General features: G+C 37.3%; 1 protein-coding gene across 1 annotated transcript in view; it reads left to right on the top strand.

The window, feature by feature from the left end:
* GABBR2 (gamma-aminobutyric acid type B receptor subunit 2) overlaps nt 1-19,175 on the top strand; it is a 462,692-nt gene that overhangs the window by 407,134 nt on the left and 36,383 nt on the right. The window contains 1 exon segment of the mRNA XM_031055642.1: nt 16,499-16,609. Coding sequence (XP_030911502.1) covers nt 16,499-16,609 — 111 coding nt within the window.

Consider the following 19,175-nt stretch of genomic DNA (forward strand, 5'->3'; position numbering starts at 1 on the left):
GCATAACCTGACAGCAAATCTGAGTGCTTTGTTCACCTCCCCTCCATTGGATTTCTGCTTTATGCTGGCTGCTCAGGGAGGCATACCAGTGTAAGAGATGTGTGCTCTACCAGCTGTGGTCCTGGAACAGGAATCAGATGTGATGAAAGTTTGCTATTGTGACAGCAAAGCCTGCAGTTGTGGAATCCTTTTCCACACTTCCAAGGAGTGGCATCTAGAAAGGCAAAATGCAGATGAAAAACAAGTGAAAATTTGCAAGGAAGATATTCTTTCCCATACCTCTCCTGTTTTCCTTTATTTGTATATGTAGTTCCTCTTCTGTCTGTGATGTTTTTTTATTCCTACTTGAATCCCAGATGTTTTTAAAAGCAGTTTAAGTTCACCCATACAGAAGTACAGGTCATCAATTCATTACTATCATGTGCACCATACATCACCTCAAGTCCCTCTAATTTTCTTCCAGACTTCAACAGACAGTAATGTAGATATAGATATAAATATAGATATAGATATTTGATTTCTCTATCACCATGTCATTATGAACACTGGTTGAATATCAGGCCTCTGGAAAGCATGTTCATCCTTTAGAGTCTCCTGACAGGAAAGCACCAGTGTGAAAGACCCAGGGGGATAGAAAGAGAGAGAAAGAGAGAAAAAGGAGAGGCACCTTTGATGTATTCTCTCAAAGCTAGACCTTATAAAACACCTGCATCTATCAATCAAAAACACTGATTTGAGAAATCAGGCTTTGTCAGCTCCATTTGATGCAGGACTAATTGTTTAAATACAGAGCAAGATGAAAGAAGTCCTAAAAGTTAATCTGTTCCTTAAAAATTTTGCTTCTGGTAGATGATAGGGTAATTTTCATTGAAAATTAAATTGTAGAAAGTTGTATATGAATGTGGCTAAATACAGCCTGGGAAATTTTTCTGAAAAGAATATATTCTGTAGCTTGGGATAAAACATTCAGAAATGTAGGAGTTGCTATGGAAATGCTTAAATTAAATGTAAAGCATGCATAAATTTTCAATATACCCATCACTTTGGGAATTGGGGGCATATGTTAGGGGGAAAGACATATACATGAAGACTAAGCAGAAGGTAAAACATGGGATTTTTCTTCCTGTGGATCTGTGTTTGGAATATTCCACTGGCACGTCTATAGTTCATTTTGACTGCAGACCAAAATCCACACTTGAATACCAAAGAATTCCTGTGCAAACTTCAGGACAAACCAGAAATGTGGGCCTGAGGTAATTCTGCCACCAGTGCCCTGTCTTCTCATGCAGCACTACAGCTTGGCCAGCTTTGGGCAAACAAGCTGAATATCCTGTGCTTTCTAGGAAGGTGCTGGGTACCACCACAGTCAATCACACCTTGTGGTTGGCCCTAGCTGGTCCTGTGTGAAGCAGAGAGGACAAGATGAATTCCAAATGTGCCTTCTGACCTCAGCTGTTCCATGGTTTCCTGAAGTTGGAATTGTGTGAATAGCCTGATGTCTTGTTGTCCTTGCAACAGTTTGTCCACTGAGCTACAGATGTTCTTCAGCAGATGTAGTTAAAAAGACAGAAAAGCACACTGGGTAAATTCCACCCTTTTACCCTCATTCTCCATGCACTGTGAATTTGACAGACTAAGAATTTGAAAGCACACACTTCGCATTATACTCCAAAAATTGCCAGTTAACTAACACGACACTCTTTTGGCCATAAGAAGAAATGCTTGGGAGAAAAGAAATGCTGAGCTTTTTGCTAAGTGCTCAGACTGTTGGCTCTGTCAGCTCTGTGTATTAAGCAGATGACAGGGCACTGTGTATTCTCTCCTGATCACCTTCAGGAAGTCCTGGACAGGAGTTCCTGCACATGCCACAGGACTCCAAGGTGCAAAGGTTGGGTGCAATGCCTGTAAGGCACTGCCAAGAGTGACTGGTGTTCTGTACATGGGAGCCACCCTCGCAGATCAGCCTCACCACACTTGGTAGTTTGCTATCACTGTTTGACACAAGTTAAAAACACAGATCTAGAGAGAGGGTGTAGCTAAAAAAACCCCTCCAGGTTTCTGTCTGTGGTGATGCTGACATAGTGAATGTCTAATCAGCCTGAAGACTGCAATTTGCAGAAACATTCTGAGTCTCTCTTCATGCTTGAAAGACAGCTTCTGTAAGGTGGTTCAGTTTCCTGTTTTGATCTTCTTGTTAAATTATAGTTCAGCATTCTAATGTAAATTAAAAGAAAAACTCTGAATCTTCAAATTGCAGCTTCTTAAAAGTTGATTTCCTCTTTATAAAGAAAAAAAAAAGATATCTATATCAGAGATATGTCTCAGGAAACTATACACATACAAAGGCGCATGCACCTTTAATAATCAAGTTATTCTGTTTAATCTAAGTCTTGACTTTGAAAAGGCTTCCCTCCTCAAGGAACTTTGTGTCTATCTATCTATCTGTCTGCCTGCATCAGAATTTTGATTTGGGAATGTGCGCTTGGGATTTGGTTTCACTTTTTCTGTGAGACTACATCAGAAGTGCTCTAAAAGTGTGCCTCTATCCACTGGTGGGTAACAAGGCTACAGGGTTTTGCTTGAATAGGTGTGCCCAGCCCAGGCAGTGCTGCAGGTGGTGACTCATAGTTGCAGTTGTAGGAATCCTGTTAGGTTTGAAAAATGTAAAAAAACCCACAGGCATAATCTGGACTGCACTAAAATAAAAAGTAAGATTCCCATTCACTTTAGGGAAGGCTATAATTCAAGAAGGTGCTCTTCCCACCCTAGCAGCTACCTGACAGGGATGAACTACAGTAATCAATTTTTAGATATGGCTGCTGGAACCAAAACAATTATATACTCTGAACAGCACTTCTCTGCAGAGCTAGAAAAATACACCCTTTTGCACCCTTTAGCAAAGACATATTAACCCTGCTGGACAGCCACTTTAATGGATAGGTTTAATAACATCATATCTTGTTTGCTTGCCATTGTCCATGCACACAAAATAAATTTCTCTGTTAACACAGCCTGCCTGTCTTTCACACCCATTTTAAACACTATTTTTTACAGATGCGAGTGTTCATCGTTCATTAAAAATTGGCATGATGATGGTAGAAAATAGTATATTCAGTCATGTCCTTCATCTGTGTATTTCTATCATTTCTATTTTGTTTTTTCATTTAGATAATGATGGAAAGCTAAGGGTTGAAGATAGCCATGCACATGTGCAGATAAACCTAGGAGGCTGGGAGATGCCAGTAAAGATATTCCTATGCCCATATAGGCAGAGGTTCTATCAGGGAATTTCTGGTATTTATTTATATTAATTGTCCACTAAGTAAAATATTCTGAAAAAAAAACCCTCAGAAGCAACAAATGGTACCTGGTGGATTTGATTTCAATCTGTAAGCAATATGCTGTGTCTTTCTAACCCATGGCATAGGCAAATGATTTTAACCATGGGGTTAAACATTAGTGGATTCATAGGAGACTATTTTGGCAAACATAGAGCCTATTAAAGAGAGAACAAGAACTCATACTTGTGAAAATATGCTGGGAATAGAAATTGAACTATAACATCTGCATACTATTTAATTAAAGGAACATGTTTGCACAGCTAATATAGATCAGACATTAATGGAGGAAGCTTCTTATTGCTTGTCACAAGAGATGTTGGTCCTAAGGGTTTGATTTGATTCACACATGAGCAATGCATATCTCAATGTTTAGATTCATGATCCTGTGAGTCAACCCAAATTGCATATTGTGACTATTAGATTTGATACAATTCTTGAAAGCATTGTATTTAAAAATACTACATTGAAAACTGAAACCTTTTATTTAGTCATAATTAGCAGATATAGGAATCGAGATACCACAGACTTTATGTCTTCAGGGGATAAAAGGTATTTAAAGAAGAGTAAGAAGCTAATATGTCTCCATAAAAACTTAAATGCATAGGGCCATATTGTAAGAGTTTGCTCATATAGTGCTATGGTGCTATTTAACATGCAAGTTGTGTAAATGGGACTCTCTTGTTTTGAAACACTACATTCAGGTACTTTTTGCTTAACCAATTGTTCCTCAATTTGTCCAAATTACTACAGCAAAGAATTATTTGTAGAAGATGATTCTATTTAATTAAGGAAGGCTGTCATAATCTGTCTGTACAGAATGGGTTCATGTAACTTTCAGCTGTATCATATTTTATATTATACACATAATATAAAACTGTAATATTTTGAAATGTAAGGTAAGCATTTGTTTGGATTTTTCCCTGAAAACAATAGTATGAGTCCACTTTTGATGGTGCTTTCAAAATTTTTCATAAACATTAGATTTTCTAATCCCTCAATTGTATGCAAACAAACCATGCTACTAATTCACTGTCTGATATATATAAATCCCTGTGTTTTAACAGGTTAGCTAAATCATGGTCTACTCAAAGTTTTAGACTTGCTCATTCCATTGAACATATCCTGGCACTGCTCAGTGGCGGATATACTTGTCTATTCATAAGCAAGTGTATGAAAAACTGTCATATGTCTTTCCCTGTCCATTCATCCCTGGAGGGTAATATTGGGTAGCTATTTTTCAAATTAAGATTTTGTTAAGTCAAGCTCAAAAGACTACATTTGTATTTTGCCTTTATAAGAGTTCCTGTTTTTATAATTATTCTAATAGAGTTTCTGATTCATACAGAGGTAAATTTCATAGCCTTTGACCACCTCATGAGAAAGTAGTTTGCTGCTTCTAATCAATAATTGCTGTTGTTTAATTTGTTGTATTAAATGACCAATGTATTACTAAAGTAATGTCAAGGTGATTGTGGGAACATCAGGCCTAGTTGCATGGAAGTAAAGATTTACTTACACAAACACATTTCAAAAAGGAAAAAACACTTTTATGAAAGTTTATTAAGAGATACTTTTTAAATTAATGTTGATCAGGCTGCAGAAAGAATTCTTTGCTATTTTTGGCTTATATATGTTGCTTTATATGTGTTAATTGGGGGACCATGTATGGGATAAATGCTGAGTCAGTTCATATCCCTCTTGGTGGTGGCAGAAGGAAGTGCTGTTTAGGAGGATCATGTGAACCTGTCCACTTTCTGCATTAGCTCTCTCTTCCCTTTCTGCTTAATTTGGCAGGTGAAAGTGTTCACCACCACTTCCTTTCTTCCCCATAGTCTTCCTGAGCCAAAATGGTCTGATGTTTCAGTCTCTATATCCTTGATATATTTGTGAGATTCTTACTTAATTTTGTCAGTAATTTAACAAAAGTCTACTTTGTATAGAAACTCAAGTGACCAAAAATTGTCACTGCTGACACTTTTTCAAGCTCCAGATGAGTTGTGAATACTGCCTCAAGCTTCAGTTTAGTTTCTCAATGGTAGGAAAGCTTACTCCAGCAGAGGACTAAGACATCTCACCTTACTGAGTTGGATCACTTGGCTCTTACCAGAGGTGCTCCAAAGATCCTTGGGGTGGCTTTACCTTACATCAGAAACTCTTTCTGTGGAACGTAGAAATGTTTACAGAACGTAGTTCTGTAAAACTCTTTCTGTAGAGCTCTGTAGAATGTTCTGCAGTTTCGATAGCTCCTCAAAGCACATCAGCAAATCTGAGATTTCCTGGGGCCACACCACTGCTGCTTCCCCAGCTGTTTTGGGTGGTCCTGCTCCGAGGAGCCCCCCAGCACTGCCTCACAAAGCCCAGCACAAAGTGCCAGAGGGTCACACCTCCCACCTCTCCTAAAGTCCTGTCACACTGCTGCCTTAAAGAGGAGATGGGGACAGCATAATAATTGCTCTGATAGCTCAGACAGAAGGGTTTGTTCTGAAATGTGTGACAGGCAGGTTAGTGGCTGCAGGTAAATACTGTAAAGGAGGTGAATGCCAAGTCAGACAAACCAGGCTGACACCAGACTTCACTGTTCAGAAATGTGCTGCTTTTCCTGCCCTCATGCTGATAATGCCTGTCTCCCTGTGCTTATCTCATCCTCTGCTGGTCTCTCAGTGGGCTGTGAAAAGTGGTATCAAGAACAAAGGCATCAACCCCTTACTGTTTCTCTTTAATGCCTTGATCTCAGAAATGAAAATTTGGGTGTAATGTAAGCTGTCAGGGGCTATGCTGAGAAAGAGTTTTTGATGGCTTTCATGTCAGTTCTGGAAGTGCTCCAGAAGAATTACATATGCTCACCTGTCAAAATAAAACTATGGAATAGACATCCCTAAAAAATAACAGGAGAAATTATTAAATTGCTAACTACACCTTATTAAAAAAGGTACAGATAGATTTAGACACTTTACCATGGAAATAACCACCTCAATGAATTCTTCAAGTCCAGTAAAGATTACAGGCTTTGTTTCCAATACTGAAAGAATGCAGCTTCCTGAAACATTCTGACGTCTGACGCAGTATGATACACTTGTACTGGGAAGGTGCTTGTAGGTATGATTGTCTCTACCTACCAGGATAACTTCAAGTTCTCATGACAAGAGTAAAAATGTAAAGCTATGGATATACACTATATATTTAACTATAGAAAAAAATGAAAACACATCAGATAAATGCTTCCTATAACTCTCTAGCTTGAAAAAATAAGCATTTCATCTTGTCCAGATCTTCTAATGCAAGAATTCACTGAAACATCACCTTAAAAATAAGCAAATGTACTAATATTATCAAGAATATGTGGGAATTGCAAGGCAGAGTAGGTTCAGAGTTATCTCTTTGTGTTACCTACATATATTTATACATATATATCATATATATGCTTCAAAACCAAACAAACAAAAACCTATATGATTTCAAGTTTAACAATGCAAAAAAAAAAATCTGTGGGAATATAAAATGGTTTTTGTGGTTGCTAGGTTTTTTTTCCACATCGGCTTGCTTTTTCAGCTGAACATTCTTCTGTTGTATATCAGAGCAAAGGACCTACAACATTTAAAGTGTTTGGTAGACTTGTGTTAAATGAAATCTGGTCTGACAGATGCTGAAAGAAAATAAATTATTTAAGAAAAATGCTGCATAAAAGTTTTACTGAACTGCGAGAAAGAAAAAATTCCCATGACTACCTGCTTTGCTCTGAATAACGTCAATAGAAGTGGCAACACGGAAATTGCTATTTGTAGAAGAAAGATGTCATGGAAAAATCAAAAATCCCTGTAACTGCTATTCTTTTTGTGTTTGGGGGGCATGTAGCTTTCAAGGTAGCTTACTGCAACTTAAACTTTTCACTCATGTCAACTATTCCTATGAAATCAAGAGAAATACTTGGTGAAAAAGATTTCAAGATTATCTTTTTTCTTTTATACAGATTTTAAACTATCTTCACATTTCTGTATTTATTTGGAATAGAGAAAATAAAAATTGAGAGATTTTGTGGCACCTTTGGTTACATGCATACACTTTGGTCTAACTTGGCCTTTGGTGTTATGGTGGTATTAATCCTGCATATGTCTGTAGGGCAGCTATGACAGCTGAGCATACTCCATTCTACTCTTCAGATTTCTGGAAATGTGCTGGTCCAATGGTCCAGTGAAGACCAATAAGGCATGTAAAAGAAAGATAAAATATGTCAACAGTGAAACACGAGCTCAAGACATAGCTTATCAAGGACTACATGAAGAGTTTACTGGGTCAAAATCTGTTAATAACAAGAGAGCAACAAAATTTTGTTATGCAGCCTTTCAATTTTGGTAGACAAAACATAGTATGAACTAAAGGAACCTGATATTTCACTTTAGACATCAGAACCAAAACTAGGGCTATTTTTCCTACAGTCAATGCAATTGGCTGAGCAAGAGCTATATAGGTTTATTGTCACAGGATGTTTTTTTCTAAAAGAGATGCTTTATTTCAAACCAGAGCTGAAATATGAATATGAAAATCCATATTCTGTGTTTTACTGAAGATGAGACAGCTAGCAAGATAGTCTCATTTAACTGTAATGCCAATATAACTGTGAAATATTTATCCTCATTCCAGAGTCTTTCTTTAAAGCAGGACGGACATTGATTTAAGATTCCAAGTGTAATTTTTTGTTTAGCCCTATATTTTTGACAGCTGAAACAGGGCTCTACCGAAGATAAAGGCATATTTATAGACCTTTAATCACCTGCCTTTACCTGTAAGCTTTGCTGGCATAATTGTGTCTGTAAAAGTTGCAAAGATGTGTGGTTCATTCATTGGTTTCACTGCTCTAATTTAGGTTCAGTTATACTGGCCAGCATGAATCTTCGGAAGTAATCCGTCAAGAACACAGATTTACAAGCTATTTGCTGATGATATTCCCTAAGTTAAGCATTGAGATATTTTTCTCAGAAAATATTGAGTAGCCATAAGATTCATATACTTGTAATAGTAAAGGTAGTCTCAGTCAGTTTTCCCATGCAGAATTATTTTTGGTAGGAAAGTGCTAAAAGATTCTCGTTGACCTTTGTTAACTAAAGAACATCTCTTTTGAATTCAGCATGACCTTTCTTATCAAAATGGAGTTAGGCCATATCTAAGAAGGTTATCAATTTTGAAAGGTCAAAACAAAATCAAATCTTTTGAAGTAATCAAAACACTTCTGTTGACCTGACTTTTATTGATTTATTCATCCACTCATTTTTTGCATGAAAATTGTATGTAAAAATGTTATATCTGAGAGATTACTAGTGTTGCAAGGTGGGAGAAAAAAATCAAAATCTTCAAAATTTTTATCAAAGACTAACGTTTTCATGTACATTGAGATGCACCTTATGTTTGACTGTCAACAAGAGACTGGGAGTTGATTGAAGAGAAAGCAGCTTTTCTGTTGGGGAAGTTGAATTACCTAATTTTAGAAGGATTTATGGAAAAGGATTAGATGTTTCTGCTTGAAACATCATGATGAAATTATAGAATATATTTACTAAACTAGTCTTAGTATTAAAAAATTAAAGATTTTACTCAAATTTTTGAAAACAAAGGAAATACCTCCCCTTACTACAGCAGTTGCTCACTTATGTCTTAGTGCAGTCATAAAAATAGCAGCAAAATCCTCCAATAGGTTGATGGACCATCATCTTATTGTTTTGGTGAATATAAAAAAAAAAAAACCCAAGGGAGGAAATTAAAATCATCCCTAATGTTTATAATTAATCTCTTTTTATTGCCACAGCCCAGAAAATATTAATTTATCAGTGCCTGCATAAGATGGCAGTGGTCTCTGCTGATATTTGCCTCTGAACATGTCATACAACTCTATTTTATGCTTTCCTCTTCTCCCACACATGATATCTATGCTTTTAAATACTCTTAGGGAATGGATTTTTCACTTTCAAAATTAAGTCAGTGTCCATTTGTTGTTGTTGTTGTTGTTGTCACTACAATGCAGATAAGCATACTGATAAATATTTTTAGAATCCATAAATCAAGGGAATTATAGAACTAAACAGAAAATATAAGACAGTTGTAGAGGTAAGATTGTTGTCCTCCTTGACCCAAATGGCTGGGCACAATTGAGGACCTGGTTTTTCTTACAGGAAGAAGAAACTGATGATAGATTCTGTGGTTGTTGGGTGCAAGCTGGGCTTGTTTACAGGAAAAGTGTTAAATCCAGTTTCTCTGAGTGCCGCATAATGGGCAGTAAGTCATATCCTTGCTTACAACTCAAAGCCTACCCACTAGGAAATTAATTACAAAAACAGCCTCCAATTTGGTTCCAGCTGGGGCCACCCAAACAGTTTGTCCCTGGCTGTCCTCTGTGGTTTCACTCCACTGTTCTCCTTTCTGCCTTTGCTGTCCTTCCCAAGAATGCTGTCAGTTTCCATTACCATAAGCAAGGAGGCACTGAATTGCTCCAGCCACCAAAAGGAGTGCCTGGCATGGCCTTCAGCATAGCAGGAAATCTAGCTAGGAAAGGAATAAAACTAGAAGGAACTGCAAGTCTGGGTTGTGAACCACAGTTCTGGGCAGCTTCACCGGAAAGGAGGGGACAATATTCATCTTGTGAAGCTGATACCAGGAATTGTACATTTCTGGAAGAATCTGTACAGTGCAGGAGGGTCTGGGTAGTAACAGAGTTCCTCATTCCCCTGACCTACTTCTCTTGTGTGCCTTGGCCCCTTGCCCTCCCCTCAAAGGAAAGCACACGTTCTGCTGCCGAGTGCTTTATTGAGTCTTTGCAACATTTGTCCCTCTGTCTCCATGCACATACACAGAAAAATTTCATTACCCAGTCACTAGATATGCAACTGGGGCAACATTCTCTGAGGAGATAATATGATGTAAAATTTCTACTGAAGCGATAGCTGAGCGCAGAGTGGGAAGACTTAGTCACAGTTGTTTGAAACTCTCCATGATTCAAGAGAATTTTGCCTTTTCCCTTTTATTTCCTAGTCTTTGGTTGTTTGCAAGCATCACAAAGGTTTCTTGACTCAGTCTAAACTATTATTTCGCATTTTATGTTAATGCAAATAAATGAAACCGCTTGGATTAGGAGATGATATTAATAAAAATAGCAAGAAATCTCTGGGAACCTTTTGCCTCTCAGAAAAACAGTTTCATTTAAACAAAAATGAACCACCACAACAGGGAAATAAAACTCATTAAGTAAAGTGATGTTATAAATAATGCTGATGGGGGATTTTCTCTGCAAATAAATGTATGGACAAATTCATGATACAAGAGTTTATAAATAGTTCTTCTGGCATTTTATCATCTTTAAATCAGACTAATTTACAGTATGTATGCTGACTGATTTATGGAATTATTTGTACAAGAGGCAGATGGGGACCTTAAAAGAAGTTTTCTTTTAAATAAATTGCAGGATGATATCACTATGTCTGTATTATCAGACCTTGGCTTTTTGGGATAATAGGAATTACAGTAGTTATCTCTAATACATTTGGGGGAGGAGAGGAATTTCTTCAATTCCATTCACTTGGAAATTTAGGAGTGGATTCTGTATATGTAACAAGCTGAGGGATGTAAAATAGCAAAATCAATATCCTTGAAGCCCCAAAACATATCAGTACATTTTCCTTGGTTTACATAGTACATCTTTATTCTTTAGAAAAACAAATTGAGAAAAGGACTGAATAAAAAAGGGGATATTCATGTTGGTATTGCAACAAGTGTCATTTTGTTGTGTCATGATTTCAAGCTAACCATTACTGAATTACTATCTTATACTAAAATACCACTTGGAATGAAGATTTTTTAGGAGTTGCAATATAAACATATATATTGCTATATTGAATTGTGGGAATAGTTTAATTTTTGAAGTATTTGTGAAGCCAGACAATGCCTAAAGTCCAGTCCATTGAGTCAGGTGGGGTGGTAAACTGGATTACAGTATAACAAGAAAATGAATTAAGAAAAAAATACCCTTTAATCCCACTGGATAACCTAAATAAATCCTTTAGTTCATGTCAAAGAAGCAAGGGGTATATATTCAGATCTGTGTAAGAAAGCCTGTGTCCTGAAACACTGCATACCTCATCTTTCAATCATTAGAATGTTACAGAAATGTCCAAACTTCTCAATTAACATTGGAGAGAAATTAAATTGGTCACTGGACTGCAAGAATTCAGTAATAGTTTTGTGCTTTGCTGGGATACTCTGTGACATAAAATGGGGTCCATAATATACCCAAACCTAAGCTCAGGTATCAACAAACAAGGTTGCCTATTATTCTAGGTTGCCTACCAAATTTTTAATTGGAAGACATTCCAAATGAGCTACCCTAGCTTAGTATTGCCATTCCTATTTTGCATTAATGGAAAGTATGACTGCACAAAGGAAAAAATACATGAAACAAAAGGGACCAATTTCCTGGAAAATCTCTTCTTCATATCACTGTTCACATCAGCTGTTTTGCTCTAAAAATACCTACAAATTATTAAGTAATCAAAAAGTTGACAGTGTCTGATCCTTCTCTTTTCATCAGTAATTAAGAGCCTGGCTCTCAATTTCACACTGCGTACTCAAACTGTTTGAATCCTTTTATGAAGCACCTTTACAGAATTCAGAGTTTAAACCAACTATAATTATCCTTGGGAGGAAAGAAAAAAAAATTGAATTTAAGAAGTAAGAATGATCTTCTAATTTAGCAAAGTCTGAGTTTTAAGACAAGCAATCACGTGTGCTCCATATGACTGCTAAATGTGCCAAATTAAAGATGCCAGAGATATCTAATTCACACTGCAAACGCTGTAGTACACAGTCATTCTGCCAGTTCAATTGAAGCCATTTAAGGGAAGATAAAACAGAGTGGGATGGTATATGAAGGCCATTTTAACAGTGTGACAGAAGAGTATGATCCTGCATTTTCCTTTACTGTGGGAAACATACAGTTTCTTTCAAACATAGTAAACAGAAGCTGCAGCTATTTACCTTATGTTCCATACCCATCTTTGGAAAAGGGACTGAGGTCTAATGTGCCTTTCTCATTGGTGAGAGTGCAGCTCCAGAAGTGGCCCAGAACCACACTGGGCTTTGCTGCAATGTCCTGAGCCAGCTGCTGAGACTGACCCCGCTGAGCTCTGTCACAGCAGCACCACAGCTCTGCAAACAGAATCCTCTGCTAGACTGGCCAAGGGACCTGGTGAGGAGATCGTGTAGAAAAACGGGCAAGGACTTTTGGATACTGTGTGCTAGCCCAGTGTGTTCTTCACAGATATTTGCTGGATAAAATGCCCAGGGAGCATAGACCCTTCCTCCTTTTAAAACCTTTGTGAAGCTACAGAAAAGGAAAAGCAATAAAGATACAAAATAAGTCAAAGGTAAATTAGTCATCATACAAATATCTGCCTTTTCCAGAGGGATTTTGGCTAGTATAATAACCACTAAGAAATTGCACTTATAGATTTAAAAATTTTTTAAAAAATCAGATTTCCCTGATAATTTTAAGCTTTACTTCTCACTCTGCCAGTTCCCATCTAGGATATCACTCATCTGTTATGACAAGGACCTGCCAGCCCTCCCAGAAGACTGAAGAGCAAAGAAAATGAAAAGGCAATGGACCTACAGAATTGACTAATAATAGTTTAAACACATTCACACACACAGGGGATATCAGCATTCTGTGGGTAATCTTTTTACTGGTTTGGGTGGCTTTCTAGACCTAGCAGATCTCATGTAAAACAAGCATTTTACTGGTGATGATACACAACTCTTGCATGAAGTGAACAGATTAAACTATTTATGTTCAACTGCTGAAAGCACTCCAGAAATTGTTGTCAATGTCAGAAACCTTATTAGGTTTCAGAAGAGGTAGGAAAGCTTCAGCCTAATCACAAGATAGGAGGTCTTCAGGCTTTTGAGAATGACATCTGAAGGGCATTGAGATTGTTTTCTATAAAAGGAAAGGGCAAATTTCCAGTACATATATAATCACTGGTAGCATTTATGTTGTCATCCTCTCTAAAGCAATAACAAAGTGCACAAATGGTGGATGATTAGAGAGGTCACTCAAGTGCCCCATTCAGCTGTAATTGTAGAGTTTTCAAAAATTCTTTTGACATCAGAAAATATCATATGTTTTTTTAACCCTGCTTTTTGCTAGGATTAGTTAATTCATGCAAAATCAGTGAAGAAACAGAATGGCAAATTAAAAGTAGTAGAACACAAATGTCATTTTGCAGTAGTGGTAAGTAATCAGCAAAATCCGTTCACTTTAAAATTGCTGCTACCTGCCAACATTTAACCCCACATGCGCAGGACATCAGCAAAACTTTGTTTCAAAAATTTACCACCTTGCAGGTCTCAAAAGTCTTTTGAAAGAAGTGCTGCCCCATGTACACTTTTGCTGCCCTGGTCTACCTAGAGCACTTCACAAGATTTTCCTATCTCACAAAGAAAACCTGAACACACTGTTTTACTTAATTAACATCGATTTTGAACTATCCTGCCTCATAAAATCTGACAATCTTCCTACTAAGGAAATGATGCTTACTCTCTAATAGTATTTGAAAATAAATTATGTTTTCAACTTCATCATTTTTGTGCCTGGATCTTAAAAGAGAGGTTTTGAGTAATAAACAGACATTCACTTTCCAGTTTTGAAGTAAATTTTAATTAGGAAATATATAAATTATATAAAAATATATAAACATATAATCTGCCACAAACCAAACAGGGCTTCTCATTTCATTAATATTCCTCAAAACAGGGAATTATTCCAATTACTTATAGTTACTTAAAAGTGGAAGAATCCTTCTGTCCAGGTGTGATTAGAGTTTTCAATCCAGGAACAAAGAAAACAAACCACGTCCATCACACCTGGTGAAAGTCCTCATTATTTATACACTTTATTGCTTCAGAAAAGTGAGAAACTGAAATAGTGGAGGAGGGCAGGAGGGATGTGGAGCTGGGAAAGCAGAGTCTTCTGCTGACTCACCAGTGTGAAGGAAAAAAAAAAGGAAAAGTCTCTGATGATGAAAACCTTAAATTTTATGTCACTTCAGTAATTCCAGACCATAAGAGATGGAGCTTTTGGCAGGTTAGAAAAATGTCTCTGTAGTACAGTCCTGCTGACACATCAGTAACACATTCAGAGCTCAGTGTGAATGATTTGTCCTGTGAAGTTTATTACATAATAGAAAAAAATAATGTTAAATGTATTAGGTTGTAACTTTGACATGAAAATGTGCTTTCAGTGCACCTAAATTTTAGCATTGGGCTTCTGTCATTGATCAGGGAGAATGAGGTAGTTCAACTGATCCCCAGACAAACATTTGTAGCTTCTTAAAGGTTGTGATGACACTTAATGTTCACAGTCATTTCAGTTCTTCAGCTAATGGCTGTTTGCCTGCCATCAACAACCATTAGGATGGAGTCATAAGCTCTTTGGGAGACTTAATATTGCTGCACTGTTTTTTATCTTATTTTATTTTAGGACACCTTTTTTTTCCAAGTGTTTTATTTTTCCATTTAGGGTCTCTACAGAAGTTCAGAGTAGGAAAAGGTTTTAAATGTTAATGTCTTACCTACTAGAGGCTTTGCAAAGAAAATTGTGAATAGTTTTACTGTGCAGTGCATCATAGCACAAAGTTGTTTGGGTTTCCTCACTTTTTTTTATAGTGGATGAGGTCAGGGGAAATGCCTCACATACAAAAACACCAGTGGAAGAAAGTGAACTGAAGATTTTTGCTGTGACCACTGAAATACATAGCAGAAGTCATACCTCATCAGAGGAAGCAAAAATAACCTTTAGGAAATTATTCAGATCTCCCCAAAGTTCCTCCATGTACAATTCTACTTTTCAGTTAGTGAAAACATTATTTTTCCTTATATAATAATCATTATACTTCTGCGTGAGACATTTTACATGTGTTATTCATAAAACAGGAAAATTGAAAAGCCCACTGGGACAACCAGGTACAGAAAACTACATCTGGGTTGATCTTAGTTTGGCTGAAACTCAAATCCATTATTTTGAAGTAGAAAGGAAAAAATAGCTTTCAGTATTTCAGCATTTTCTGTAAACACAGCGGACTGTAGGTACATGCATCTCACAACAGGAGTGCTCTGCAGTATGTAACTAAAACAAGTTCTCTTTGAATCACATTCAAGATCCTTGTGTTCTTTAACAATGTACACCATTAACAAGCAGTCCAGCAGTTTGACCAGACCCCAATATCTATTCTAATTGCATACAGCATAGTAGCTTAGTAACCCTTTTCTCTGTGTGTCAGCTGTTCTTTCCCTTGTGCATTAAAAAACAAAGTGAGTAGGTCAAGGGGTGGTTCTTGCAGATTTCTCTTTGTTATTGCTTCTCCTTCATACAAACACTTCTGATAGTCTCCAAGTCCTCTTGGTTCTGCAATATTATACAATCTCCTTTTCAAAATAAATTGAATACTGCAAAGCTTCCAGCAATATTTCATTTTGCACAGTCAATCGCTGGCTCTGAAAGACGTTTCATTGGGGGATTTTTTATTTGTTTTGTTGTGGGGGTTTTTTGTTGTTTTGGGTTTGTTTTCTGGTTTTTTGGTTTGTTTGGTTTTTTTTGATGATTTATGATCTCTCCAAAGCTACTGCTACAGCTTAGATAGTCTTTGATTAGCTTATGATTATCAATGAAAAACCGCCTGAAACACAGCAATGTTTCATACATTGTTTATCAGCCATTTGCCAGTGACATAAGGACTGCAGGTAAAAGGAAAGAGAAATTTAAATACATTATTTTTCATGCCTGTGCTTTCAAGCTGTTTGCATTATAGAAAAAGTAGATGTCCTAAAGGTGATAAATATGACTGACACTGTTAAATATAGAGTGACTTCAGATGCTTTCTTTCAGGTTTGCAGGAGATGTGACCTCACCAGGTAGTAGCTATCTAGCAGCTGTTTCCTCAGATCCTTGCTTTTCACTGTACTTCTCTGCAGGTTCATGGGTCTGCTGTCACCACAAGCTACTCTTAAGTTGTCCACTCTGTATCCCACACATCCTCAACCTCCTGAAATAGAGCTAAGTACCACTGAGGTGTGAAGCAAAGGAAATCTGAGTCCAAATATTTCACCTTTTGTTTTTGCAGCCGGACCCTGCGGGCAGAGATATCTCCATCCGACCAATCTTGGAGCACTGCGAAAACACCCACATGACCATTTGGCTTGGGATTGTCTATGCCTACAAAGGGCTGCTGATGGTAAGCACAGCTTCTTCTGCACAGCACTGACTTCAAGCTGCTATTTGCTGATAGGCATGAACTGAATTATATTTGCTGAGAGTCAGTAAAAACTGCTTTAAGTACAACTTCTATAATCAGATCTGTTCTAGTGTTTAGACAGTGATATGTGGATATATGCATGTGTAAAATAAATAAGACATCAGTAGCATTTAAGCAGAATATTATGGATATACCACAAACTTAAAAATTTAATACTGAAAAGATGGGTCTATAAATGAGACAACTTTGTAAAGAAGTCAAATCATCCAAATTCCTGAAGGTTCTCCAAAAAGGTAGAACTAGGCTGTCTGAGATGTTTGCGTCTTAGTTGCTAATGTATTTGAGGAATAGTCATGAGATACAAGATTATTCTGGAGCCTGAATCAAAATAAACTTTTTGTCACTGAGGCCCATCTGCATAAAAAAATTTAGTAACTAAAAAAGACCTCAGGAACCAGGGACCCTGAGGCTTGGTAGTTTAAAAAAAAAAAAAAAAATCTGTGTAGGTGACCATTAGTGATTAAAAGCTCCTGAGCCTCAAGATTTTGAAAACATCTGATATGGACAGCACTGACCAGCAGAACACCTATCTAGAGTTGAGCCCCATCTGGATCCTAAGCCTGACAGACATTAGGCTACACTGCCTGAAGGGGTCAATCTGTTCTGTGCATTTGGAACATGCTGGTTCATTAGGACACTGGGGAAGGATTGCATCAGCTGCTTCCGCTTGGCATGGTTGGTGCTGCTGCCCAGAGGGGGCTGCTGGTGCCTGGTTCCCTCTCCCCTGTGAATGACTGCTCTGATGAGCCCTGCTGCTTTTCATGCTGGTTTTTTCAGGCTGAAAAGTCTTTAAATATCCAATATGAGGTTTGGCAGGGAGGGATGAGAAATTCTGTTTCTGTGAGTTCTAAACAGTTGTTTTGTGGTCAGACCACTCTGCTGGGGTGAGCCTTCAAGCAAGGAGGCACCAGCATCAAGTGTCTCCAGGTGAGAGCTCTGATCCTCAAGCTACTAGTCAAAAGGAAGCCTTCTCAGCTTTCCATTTAATAAAGAAAAAGAAAATTTAAAAAGGCAACTTTAGGTGTAGATGCCTCCTTTTCAGAGAATGTCCAAGTAGGAAATAAAGAGCTAGGACATATGTAATCTCTCAAAAGGGATCAGGAATTAGGAGAGATTCCACACCTCAGCATGTCTTACTGGTTGGTCAGCTCAGGGTGGCCTTGGCATGTAGCACAGCATCAAGGAATATACATTCTCTGGCAACTTTCTTTGAGCTTTCAAGTTTGAGTGGTGTTAGTAGAATCAGTCAAACTGCTTGGGTTCTTACTAGTCCTTTGCCCTAGATTGTTTTGTCAGCACATATGTTAGACTGTTTTCTACAAGATATGTGACTCTCTTTAAGCCTGCAAGTGTCATTTGCAAACTTATTTTGCAAATGCCATTACATTATTAGACAATAATATGTGCATATATGCATACATAAAATACTCAATTCGCTATTGAATTTCTTGGCTTGTGGTATATCTATAATATTCAGTTTAAATGCTGCTAATATCTCATTTATTTTACATATACCATTACTCAATAATTTCAGACACTGTTTCATAACCACCAGTGAAATACACACTTTAATTACTCCAGTGCCCTCTTAACACACAAATTGCTACATATTAAAAAGGAAGATAACTCATCTGAATTAAGTAATTGCTATGATGAGTGAATGAGTGATGTGAGGACAACAGAATTGATGCATTTTATCTCATCACTAAAGACATTCTGTACACCACACATACTTTGACTTCAGAACAAAAAAACAGAGCCTCTCCTGTTACTGTTTGTGAAGGTTTAGTTAATACAAAAGTCTGTGATTTTTAATAATAAAACATATCTAATTTAACATGCTATGTACTAAAGAGCTAGTATTGCTAATTACAGCACAGTGCTAAGGTGAAATTGCTTTTCTTAGGCCAAAATTATTTACTGTGACCTCTTCCCTCAAAATGGGAATATAAAAAATGGGGTTAACCTAAAAAAGTTCCTTTCTTTTTTGTCTTGAAGTAAAAGCAATACTGTCCATTCAGATGTCTTAAATGCACTGATGCAATGAATTAATGACTCAGGGTAGGGCAGAGCATAAAAGGGCAGGGAAGGCAAGGAATGGCAAAATAAGGGAAGGCATTACTTAACAGGATACACTGGTTCCCTCTTCATTAAAGTTAGCAAACTCTAAAAGTCAGATTCACAGTTCTTCAATTGCTTCTGAAGGGATGTGAGGAAATGCTTATTCTGCATGAAGGTTTCTCACTTTTTAGATTTAGATTCCTGAGGTGAATAGAGAATAACAGGAAAATTACCATCCTAAATTTTGCCTTTACCATTTTATTAATCTTCTTAATAACCAGTGTATTAGTCCTCTCCAGCTCCTCCATACCTAGAGGATTCACTGTCTTCTGCCATCTCAAGCTCAGCTCCAAAAAGGCTGCATACAAATTTGAGGTCTGTCTATGTGTACATGTTGACCATCTCATAACTACAGAATCAATCA

This window comes from Geospiza fortis, unplaced genomic scaffold (genome assembly GCF_000277835.1).
Source record: "Geospiza fortis unplaced genomic scaffold, GeoFor_1.0 scaffold206, whole genome shotgun sequence".
NCBI classification, from domain to species: Eukaryota; Metazoa; Chordata; class Aves; order Passeriformes; family Thraupidae; genus Geospiza; species Geospiza fortis.